This window comes from Trachypithecus francoisi, unplaced genomic scaffold, assembly GCF_009764315.1.
Source record: "Trachypithecus francoisi isolate TF-2019V2 unplaced genomic scaffold, Tfra_2.0 Lachesis_group6, whole genome shotgun sequence".
Lineage (NCBI taxonomy): Eukaryota > Metazoa > Chordata > Mammalia > Primates > Cercopithecidae > Trachypithecus > Trachypithecus francoisi.
In genome coordinates, this window is record NW_022681471.1 from 57,670,956 (window position 1) to 57,683,340 (window position 12,385).

General features: G+C 35.8%; 1 protein-coding gene across 1 annotated transcript in view; it reads right to left on the reverse strand.

Moving 5' to 3' along the window:
* Positions 1–3,575: 3,575 nt before the first annotated feature.
* The window catches only part of LOC117077718 (protocadherin-11 X-linked-like), a 38,070-nt gene continuing 29,260 nt past the window's right edge, over positions 3,576–12,385 (reverse strand). The window contains exon 3 of the mRNA XM_033201378.1: positions 3,576–4,252. Coding sequence (XP_033057269.1) covers positions 3,576–4,252 — 677 coding nt within the window. The remainder of the gene's footprint in view (positions 4,253–12,385) is intronic.

Consider the following 12,385-nt stretch of genomic DNA (forward strand, 5'->3'; position numbering starts at 1 on the left):
TAAATAAAAGCCTAAACAAGTAGGTTTTCATAAATGTATATTAGGAACTATACACACCTTCAGTAATACCATGAGAAAGAAACAAACAAATAAAAAAAACTAATGGTGAAATATACATGTGAGTAAAACTCCCTTCATTTTCTCAGGATTGAAAAGGATTTTTTACGTGTGTGACATGATTACATTTTCAGAACGGAACAATTTGTGATTTGTTTAGTCTATTTTTTTCCCATTTAATGACTGTGTGTGATAAATATTAGTTTTGGAAGGCAGAGGCTCTTTGTAACTGTTACCATTACACAATAGCACTAACCATTTAACGATCATTATTTTCTAACCAAATTTACATAATTAAAAATAAAATGTTAAGTAACTAAATAAGACTACACAAAATTACTCTCTAAATTTATTACACTGTAGATATCATATGTAAAAGCTAATTTTTAATACACTGACACAATATTAGCTAAAACGAAGGTAAAGTTTAAGAAAAGAATGTGTATGCTCGTAGCATATAAGATACTTAGTATTTGAATACATACTCACAAGTGTGATATAATAATACCATAGCCAGAAAATCAATCACAATCTAATTGAATATGGACACAAAATAGAATAACTACTTTGATTGAACATATTATTTTCATATAAGTCATTCAGTTTGAAGTTTTAATTTCAAATCAAACGAAATCCTTTTTAAAACAGCCATTTTTTGATTGTTGGTTCGGTAAGACATTTTGCAGTTCTAGGACTACATATTCATACATCACAATAGCCACTTGTGTGCTGTGTCAACCTATACCACTGTCTATTCAGTCAAAGAAATAACTTGTAATGTGATGAAAAGATATCATCAGATCTGAAGCCCCAGAAGTTACAGGTTTCCAAGGCCAGACCTACTGGAAGCTTAGAAAGAAATGGCATAGGGGAGAATAACTGGGCTCATACCCCTTGCCTCTTTGGCTACTCTCAGCCTGCTTCCATTCAAAGCCTCTCTGGTAAAAACCAAGAAGAGGGTGCCCAGTCATTTAATATTCTAAACACAGTCTAAGTCTGATTATAAAATCAGAGTTAGAAAGGGTAATAAAAGCGTATTGGTTCATTCCTATATCTATAGGAAAGGTGTCAAAACTTCACAACACAAGTTTCCAGATACGAGGATTTAAGAACCTCCCTAGTAACTCAATAAATTCTAACATCAGAAAAAAATCCCAAATATCCAACTTTGGGTCCTATTTGATTTTCATTAACATAGATAGTAACCATTGAGATGCCTGACAAGCTATTTAATAATCTTTCAGCCTCTTCTTTTTATCCTTTAAATGTGTGTGTGTGTGTGTGTGTGTATAGATCGTAAGAAAACTAAAGGTCTGCACAGAGAAAATGTGAAAATAATTAAAATACAAAAAAAAATCTCACTCACATCATCTTTGCAGGTATTTGAGGCAAAAATATGTTCTAAAATCTACTGGAAGCACTGACTTTTGTCACTATTGGTTCTTTTCTTAATCTTCGCCACGTTTAAAATTTTCAACATCAACAACAATAACAAAAATATCAACACATTTGTATGATAATAATTTAATAAACTTCCAAATATCATCAGTCCTTCAGGATTCACATGCACCTGGAAAGCCACTAGGCTCCAAATCCCTTGGAACATTAACACAAAGGATAAAATAAATTAATTAATTTTATTAATCAAACTCTGATAGTTAAGAGTTAAGAAGTTATTCTGCACACCCAATAAAATGTGATTTAAGGAGCTTTACAATGGATGGGAATAATCTATATTCTGAAAACGCTACTTAATCTGCTAGACACATGAAAAGAAGCTTTCTCAACACTCAGTGGAAATCCTCACCAATGAAATTATGCAATTACCACAGTTTATGTTACAAAATTTACACATAGTTTAAACATAAATTAAATATCAAGTTACACGTTAGAAAATCTATGTCTAATTTAATCAATAGGAGATATTGACTCCCCCACTCCCCGAGCGCCCCCGTTAAACATCAATTGTCTCTTGGTTTAGTGTTACACTGAAACAAGGTATTTTCTCAGTTTTGCTATGGAAGAAAATTAAGTTGATGGTGTTTCTGTAAATTTATAAAATGTGCACATAGAAGATAATGGCCAGTTAAGAGATAAAAGAAGGAAATAAAGAACAGACAAGAGAAAAAAACTAATGTTTTCTATGAATAATACTGTTTCTTTGCTTAGAAGAACATATTTTATTTCATATATGAGATTTTGATGGTTTTTGTTGTGTGTGTGTTTTTCCGGTATTTCTTGTTGAATAAGGCACAAGCAGTTGCCTTATTTCTCCCTCTGTATTTTTCCTTAAAATTCTATGTTTGATGTAGATTTATAATTACATTTCTTGAAAAGTTCCTTCCTGATATTCTTGTTGTTATTAGTGGTTTTCTTCAGTAAGTTGAGCTAGAATAACAAAAATCCCTTAGTCTTATAGATTTAGTATATGGTTTTATCTACAGTTATATGTATTTGTTATTTTTACTGAACACCCTTTGGTAACAGCCTGTTGAGCTGTCAAATCAACATTTAAATCTTCCTGAGTTTCTCCACAAAATAGTAGTTTACCGTCAATATTGTAAGTGACTCGTGCTTTGAATGCATCCACCTCCTTTTAATTTTCTAGACTGTTACATATAAATTCCCAGAAGTAAAGATCCAAGTAATAATGGACTACAGGCTTAAAATGGCAGATACAGTTTTATTTCTGATGTACTTTACACTAAACTATTAAAGTAAAAAGAGGCCCATTTTAGCAAATAGTTGCCTAATTTGGGCAGTTATTGCACTTCTGTGTCTCGACCTCTACTAAAGAGTAGAGAAATAGGTTGTAGATCTAGATCTGTACAGTTTATATATATTCTTTATTGAAAATGTATATACAAATTATATCAACAATATAGTACTGGAATAAGGTAGAAAACGTGAAAGCAGAGAGAGAGACACACAACAAGCGGTATTTACACTACCTACTGTGTATTTTGAAGGGAGACTCACTAACAACAACAACAGCAAAAAAAAAAAAAAAAAACAAACAAACCTGAAAACAACAAACAAAAATCAAACAGAAAGCCCAAAAAAAGGCTAGAGTATGTACACCTTTTAACATTATTTGAACAAAAGTTTAGATAAACTAAAGGTAAACTTAGAAAATAAGATATTTCTAGGCTTTCCATTTGCTACATACTGGTTCCACACAATCAGCATGGAAAAAAATCAGTAATATTGCACATGATGATAAAAATAACAAAAAATACTGTACATCAGAAATAGTATGCTCCGTCATGATAAGCCTTACTGTACAAGGGGATGCAAATTGTTAAATTCCTTTTCTTTTTAAATACACATTCTGAATTAAACAAATTGCAATTTTTTGGTTAACTTTTGACTAAGGGTCTAGCTCTAGACTTATTCCGGTATCTGTTTCTATTTACATAGCTATTTACAAATCTGATAATCAGAATACTCATTGAAATTGTATCTTAAATTTTGACTACATACATCTTTTCTGAAAATTTGAAGTAATTATTTTAGCTTTACAAGGGATGTTCCTCCATAATGGGGGAATCACCTTTGGAGGGTCTGGCCTGTTGGCGTGGAGTGAAGGTTGTCAAAGGAATTACTTTAATTGAATCATCACTGGGATGAAGTCTCTCAGACATCGTGTAAAACTGAGATGTCGCACTACCTTGCACTCCCTGATCAACAGAGCATAGTCCATCAGCACCTTGCACCCAACCTTGCTGCAAACTGACTGATGATTGGGCCTGGCTGCGATGGAGGGCAGTAACCTGGGGCAGAGGAGAGCTGTGGCAGATTGCAGCAGCCTGTGCTAAAGGAGGGCTGTAGCAGAGGGCTGAGGCCTGTGCTGATGGTGGGCTGTGGCGAAGTGCAGTAGCCTGCACTAGAGGAGGACTATGGTGGAGAGCAGAGATCTGTATTGGTGGAGGGCTGTGGCACAATGCGATGGTCTGTGTCACTGGAGGGCTGTGGCAGAGAGCAATGGTCTGTGTCACTGGTGGGCTGTGGTGGTGAGTAGAGGCCTGTGACAGTGGTGGGCTGTGGCGTAGAGCAGAGGCCTGTGCTTGCGAAGAGCTGGAATCATTCAGAGACGCTGGCATCCAGCAGGCATCAGAATGGCCATAGATGAGACATTCTTGAGTGCAGTTGTCGGAGGCCTCTTCCACAGTTGGTTGAACAGTTATTTCTGCAGCTGTTGGGGTGAGGAAACAAATAATAAAATTTATATTTCAAAGGCGTATTTTTATTAGCTACTTAAATGACATTGTGACAAAAAAAGGTAACAACCTATATACAAATGCATTACAGACTTCCATTATTTATAGAGTTGGTATTTTTATTTGTCAATAATTCTTAGGGAAGTATAAATGACTTGGAGTGGGTGGATGAGGTCTCGTTATCATAACTGGGATCCTTTGGCCCTAGTATCCCAAATGTAGGTACTTTTTATTGTATCTGTGACCCTCAAGGAAACTATGATCATTCATCTATACATGTAAGTCAGCTGAAATATGGTTTCTAACTAGTGCTGAGAGAGGACATAAAAGCAAAATGAATTGGAAAACAAATTATAAGAATATATAATGAATTAATTAGAGCTAAAAATAGTTAGCTAAGAATAAATTACACACATTTGGATATGTAGTTTATTGAACTCTAAGATATGCCTTAGTTTCAAGAATAAAATATAGTCATAATTATTTCAAAGATAATTAATTTCTGTGCTCTTCATTTTCTGAAATCATCATAAAATAGAGGTTAGCAACATAATAAACTAGAGATCCAAGTACTTAGCTGTAAACTATAATAGTTTGTAATACTCTTTTTGTGAAATTTTTGTATAGTCTTCAAATGTCAATAGATATCAAACATCAATAAAAATATTATACAAATTTTAGTAAAATAAAGATGGAGTTACTATATCTATATAAAGTTTACTTGAGAGGAAGAAATGCTATCCAGTATAAAGAAATACATTATATGACAATAAAAAGATCAATTTTCCAAGAAGGCATATCAATCCTGTGTGTTACAACAGCGCTTCAAAATACAAGAAGCAAAATAAACTAGAAATGAAAGGAGAAATAGACATATCCACAGCCATAATTGGAGACTACACTACTCCTTAGAACTTGATGGAAAAAATAGAAAATCAGTAAACACATAGAAGACTTGAGCAATATTATCAACCAACTAGATCAAAATTTATATTAGTAGAACTATTCAATTTTAGCAAGTTAGAAACAGGGGACTATCTTCAAATTGACATGCAGGTTCTACAAAAAGATAACAGCTGACATTATATTTAAAGGTTAAATATTGAATACTTTTCCCCAAAAATCACAAACAGTAAGGTTGATACCACTCCTATTTGACATAATATTGTAAGTTCTAGCCAATGAAATAAAGCAAGAAAAAGAAATGAAAGACATATCTTTGAAAACAAACAACACTGTATCTATTCACAGACACATTTAGATATATATGTAACAAAATGTGTGTGGTATCTGTGTGCTTAAAATAAAAAAATGATAAAAAATAAAGAAAATCTAAATAAGTGGAGAGATATACCATGTTCATAGCTTGGAATACTCAATATTGTTATCATGTCAGTGGTCCCATAATTGATCTGTAAACTCAACATAATCTAAATAAAAAGGAAATCCTAGATGGATTTTCTGTTTTTGTAGATATCAACAAGCTGATGCTATAATTTATAGGGAAAGGTAAAGGAATTAGATTAGTCAACGAATTTTGATTTAAAAAAACCTATTTGTGGACTCACATGATCTGATTTCAAGATTTACTGTAACATGTACCTAATCATTACAATGTAATATTAGCAAAATAATAAATACAAAATGATTAATGAAAATAGAATAATCAGTCCAGAAATAGATCCACAAACATATAAAGTTATTTTCTACGAAGGTCTGAATTCAATGGCTAAAGTATAGACTTTTCAACAAGTGCCAATAGAATGATTATAGATTATAAGCAGAAAATTAAAACTTGACCCACATCTTTAATCTTATACAATAATTAACCTGGACTCAATAAAAAGTCTAAATGTAAAATGTAAAACTATACAACTTCTATTATAAAATATTGGAGAAAATCTTTGTGACTATGAGTTAGGTAGCATTCTTAACTACAACATCAAAAGCACAATTTATTTTTAAAAATCCGCTAAGTTGAGCTTATTTGTAATTAAAAATATTTACTTTGCAAAAGGCAATGTGAATGAATGAAAAGGCAAGCCACAGACTGTGTAAAAATATTGGCAAATCACATTTCTGACAAGGGAGCTGTATATTTTAAAAAGGATGTAAACTAACAATAGATTTTTTTTTCCAAGATGACTGATTGAATCCTTTTATCATGCCTCAATGACTTGGAAATAGCAAGATAGTGCATAATGATCAACTTTGTGAGCTTTAATTCAAGAAGAAAAATGAGAATCCACCAGTATTGTGAAGGGTGCCCTAGGCCCCAGGGAGGGGGACATGGGCAAACAGTCCTTGTGATGGCATCCAGCTGATAAAAGTAAGTGAAGCCTCAGTACATGAGAGAGACAGAGAGCCTCCCTCTGTGACTCACCTTTCTACTGGGGATCTGAGCAACCCAAGAGGAGGGAGAATATTTTGTTGTTTAAAGTCCTGGTGCTAACTTGGGGAGAGGCTTGGAGACTTGTGAGGGAAAAACACCAGGAAAAACTACAGATATTTGCCCAGGCCAAGGACTGAGAGCAGAATGCTGTTTTTAATCCAGGCACATACAAAATCAGCCATTCCTTTGAGACATAGCAGCATGGCCGTGCAGGTATCTTAGTCTCAGGACAGAGATTGGAACACCTGCTCTGGAGCCGGGTAGGGGCTTCCATAGCCAGAATTGTAGAAAGCCCCACAGCAGTAGGCACCAGAATTGTACACTCCCCTGTTGAAGCCCTGGGGCAGGAGAAGAGCTGCTATAGCTGTGTTTTCTCCTGGGGGATGAGTCTTTCATTCAAGGCCAGCTGGCAACCTGAAACTGACTTGCATATGCCATTAATGGGTGCCACAGCATGCTCCCCTGAGATTGTGGTATAGCAAGGCCCTCTCCGCTCCACCTCCATGGAGAAATCCAAGATTTGGAGCACCCACTTGCTTGAATCAGCAATCTGAGTTGCCCCACTCTTCATGGACATAAATTGTGGTATGGCAGGCACTTTGCACTCAGTGCTCAAACGGATCTCCAGGTGTTTGAAGCACTTCCTCACCTGGATCAACAGCCTTAGCTGCCCCTATTTCTCTCCATAGATGGTGGTGCAGTGGGGCTTTCATCACAACACATGCAGACAGATCTCCAGGAATTTGGAGTACTTGCTCACATGGACTAGTAGCCTGAGCAATGCTGCCCTTGCTGGCCATAGATCATGATACAGTCAAGCCCTCTACACTTTATGCCCAGGTAGATCTTCAGACATTCAGATAACCCACTCATCTGGTTCAGCAACCTGGAGCTGCTCCACCCCTACCGTGCAGAGATCTCGGTGAAGGGTGGTTCTCTCTGCTTCACAAACATCTCTCTCTGCTCCACACCCAGGCATATCTCCAGGCATGTGGAGCACTTGCTCTCCTGGATTAGGAATTTAGGCCTCCCCTAATCCCTGTCCAGAGAACTTGGGGCTGAGGAGATTTCCCAGCTCCATGCTTAGGCACACTTTTGGGTGTTTAGTGGCTGTCCACTGGATCCTTGCTAAGTGCTGGTGTTTGTGCCTGACATCAGGGGACATTTTGGCAGGCCATGCCCACCGTGGACCTGCCCTAAGATAGGGCTGAGCAAGGAGCTCAGACAACTGTACACTCTACATATCAGCCCATTGCCTAAGATGAGAGAGAGCTTCTCCCAGTAAACAAGGATCATGTATATGCCCAGCCACATCAGGTACAGCCGGCTCTCACCCGTAAGTACCATGTACAGACTTGTAGGTTGAACTACACACACCAATATAAAACCTGCCAAAGAAACTACATAGGGTTACAGAAGCAAAGACAAGTGACCACACCCAGCATTCACTACAGTCACACCCTGTAGGGAGGAGAGGAAAGGGAAAGGGAAAGAAAAAAATAATGTTATACTGAAATTAAAAAAAAAGAAAATATTCTACTAACACAAAATTACAAAAATTAGAAGTGCCAACATTCTCAGATGAGAAGAAACCAGTGCAAGAATTCTAGCACTATGAAAAATATGAATGCAGTGACATCACCATAGAATTGCAGTATCCCTCCACCAAAGGTCCTTAACCAAAATGTAAAAGCAGAAATGACATAAAGAATTCAAAGCATGGATTTCAAGGAAGCTCAGTGAGATCCAAGACAAGCTGAAAATGAACACAAAGAACTTCTAAAGCAATCCAGGAAATAAAGAAAGAGATAAACATCTTGAAAGAAAGCAATCAGAACTTCTGGATTTGAAAAACTAACTTAAGGAATTAAAAAAATACAATTGAAAGCTTTATCAATAGACTGTATCAAGCAGAAGAAATAATTTCAGAGCTTAAAGACCAGTATTTTGAAATAGCATAGCCAGATAAAAATAAAGAAGGAAAGAATTTTAAGAAATAAGCAATGTTTTTGAGCAATATTAGATGATGTAAAGTGAAGAAACCTACAAATTACTGGCATCGCAGAGGAAGAAGCAGACAATGTAGGTAACTTGGAAAACAATATTTGAGGTAATAATTTAATAAATGTTCTCTGATCTTGCTAGAGAGACAGATATCTACATTCAAAAATTCCAGAGAACATCTGAGGGATATCATACAAAATGAGTATCACCAAAGCATATAGTCACAAGACTGTCCAAGGTTAACACTTAAAAAAAAAAAAATTAAAGGCAACTAGAGAAAAAACGTCAGATCACATACAAATGAACCCCATCAGGCTAACATGAACTTCTTAACAGAAACCTTACAAGCTAACAGAAATTGGGGGCCAAGTTTTAATATTCTTAAAAATAAGAAATTACAACCAGGAATTTTATATCTCACCAAACTATGTGTCATAGGCAAAGGAGAAATAAACCATTTTACAGACAAGCAAGCCCTGAGAAACTTTGTTACCAGTAGGCCAGTCTTACAAGAGATTATTGAGAAAGTTCTAAACATGGAAATCTTACCAGCCACCAGAAAAACAAACTTAAATGCATAGCCCAAAGAACCTATAAAGCAACCACAAAATAGGAAACACAAAGCAACCAGCTAACAACTTCATGATAGGATTAATACCTCAGATATCAATAATAACCTTGAATTTAAATAGCCTGAAGGTCCAATTTAAAAGATACGGAGAACAAGCTGCATTAAAAAGCCCTATCAGTCTGCTGTCTTCCACAGACCCAACACACATGCATAAACATCCATAGACTCAAAGTAAAGATCTAGAGAAGATCTACAATGGCAACAGGACACAGAACAGGGATTGCTATTCTTATATCAGATAAAACACAGTTAAAGCAATAACAAAAAAAAGGGTATTACACAATGGTTAAGTGTTCAATTCAACAAGATTTAACTATACACATACATTTGCACCCAGTATTGGAGGGTTTTCTTCTTATAAAACAAGTTTTTCTTGGTCTACAAAAAGACTTAGAAAGTCACACAATGATACTGGGGGATATCAACATCCCACTGACAGCATTAGGCAGATCATCAAGACAGAAAACTAACAAAGAAATTCTGAACTTGAATTTGACACTTAACCAGTTGAACCTAATAAACAAGCACAGAATACTCTACCCTATATACATGTATATACAAAATATACCTTCTTCTCATCTGCACATTGAGCATCACTAAGGTTGACCACATCTTTGGCCATAAAGCAAGTCTCAATAAATTTTAAAAAAATTGAAATCATACACACCATTGAAAAAATAAATAAGATTGACAGGCTACTAGCTAGATTAACAGGAGAAGATCCAAATAGGCACTGTCACAATAGACAAAGGTGACATTACAACTGATCCCACAAGAATTCAGAAGCTCCTCAGAAAATATAAACACCTCTGTGCACACAAAATAGAAAATTGAGAGGAAATAGAGAAATTGCTGGAAGCACACAATCGCCCAAGTTTGAATCAGGAAGTGATTGAAACTGTGAACAGATCAATGCTGAGTTTTGAGACTGAATCAGTAACTTTAAAAACTACCAAACAAACAAACCAAAAACAAAACCCAGACCAGATGGATTAACAGCCAAATTGTACCAGACATATAGAAAAGACATGTTACCAATGCTACTGAAACTATTAAAAAAAAAAAAAAACTTTTGAGTAGTAGGGACTTCTCCTTAACTCCTTCTATGAGGCCAGCATCATCCTGATACCAAAACCTGGCAAAGACACAACAAAAATGAAAATTATATGCCAATATCTCTGATTAACAAAGACACAAAAATTGTCAAAAAAAAAAAAATACTAGGAAACTGAATCCAACAGCATTTCAAAACATTAATTGACCGTGATGACTGTGATCAAGTAGGCTTCATTCTTGGGATGCAAGGTTGGTTCAACATATGCAAATCAATAAATGTGATTCATGCATAAACAGAAGTAAATTTCAAAAGACATGTGATCATCTCAATAGACCCAGAAATGACTTTTGATAAAATCCAGCACCTCTTCATGATAAAAACTTTCAAATGTTAGGCACTGAAGGAACACACCTTAAAGTGATAAGAGTCATCTATGACAAACCCACAGCCAACATCATACTAAACAAGCAAAAACTAGAAGCATTCTTTTGAAAACTAGAATAAGACAAGGATGTCCACCTTCAGCACTTCTATTCAACACAGTACTGGAAGTGCTAGATTAAGAAATCAGGAAAGATAAAGAATTAAAGACATCTAATTAGGAAAAGAATATGATAACCTATCTCTATTCATGGCCAGTAGGATTCAATATGTAGAAAACCCTAAAGAACATTGAAAGGCTCCCGGAACACAAAAGATTCAGCAAAGTTTCAGCATACAATATCAATGTGCAAAAAGTAGTAGAATTTCTATACATTAATAATATAAAGCTGAGTGCTGGATCAAGAATAGAATTTTATTTGCAATAGCCAAAAAAAAAAAAAAAAAAAAAAGCAGGAATACATCTAACCAAGGCAGCAAGAGGTTTGTACAAGAAGAACTACAAAACATTGCTAAAAGAAATCATAGATGACACAAACAAATGCAAAAGTATCCTATGCTCATGGATTAGAAGAATAAACATAAAATGACCATACTACCCAAAGCAAAATACAGATTCAACTCTCTTCCTATCAAACTACCGAAGTCATTTTTCTAGAATTTGGGAAAAAAAATTGTTCTAAAATTTATATGGAACCATGAAATAAGCCAAATAGCCAAAGTAATCCTAAGCAAAAAGAACAAAGCTGGAAGCATCCCATTATCTGATTTCAAACTGTACTATAAGGCTACAGTAACAAAAAGAGGATGGGGCCGGGCGCGGTGGCTCAAGCCTGTAATCCCAGCACTTTGGGAGGCCGAGACGGGCGGATCACGAGGTCAGGAGATCGAGACCATCCTGGCGAATACGGTGAAACCCCGTCTCTACTAAAAAATACAAAAAACTAGCCGGGCGAGGTGGCGGGCGCCTGTAGTCCCAGCTACTCGGGAGGCTGAGGCAGGAGAATGACGTAAACCCGGGAGGCGGAGCTTGCAGTGAGCTGAGATCCAGCCACTGCACTCCAGCCCGGGCTAGAGTGAGACTCCGTCTCAAAAAAAAAAAAAAAAAAAAAAAAAAAAAAAAAAAAAAAAAACAAAAAGAGGATGGTACTGATACAAAAGCAAACACATAGACCAATGGAACAGAAATAGAGAACCCAGAAATAAAGTTGCACACCTACAGCCATCTAATATTTGACAAAGTTGACAAAATTAAGCAGTGGAGAAAGCACTTTCTATTCAAGAAATTGTGCTGGGACAGTCTAGCCACATGTAGAAGAATGAAACTGGAACCCTACCTATCACCATATACAAAAATTAACCTAGGATGAATTAAAGATTTAAATGTGAGACCAATAACTGTAAGAATTCTAGAAGGAACCATATGAAACACCATTCTGGACATCAGCCTTGGCAAAGAATTTATGACTAAATCCTTACAAGCAATTGCAACAAAAACAAAAATTGACAAATGGGACTTGATTAAACTAAAGAGCTTCTGCAAAGCAAAATAAGCTATCAACTGGGCAAACAGACAACCTATAGAATGGGAGAAGATATTCCCAAAGTATACATTCAGCAAAGGTCTACTATCTAGAATCTAC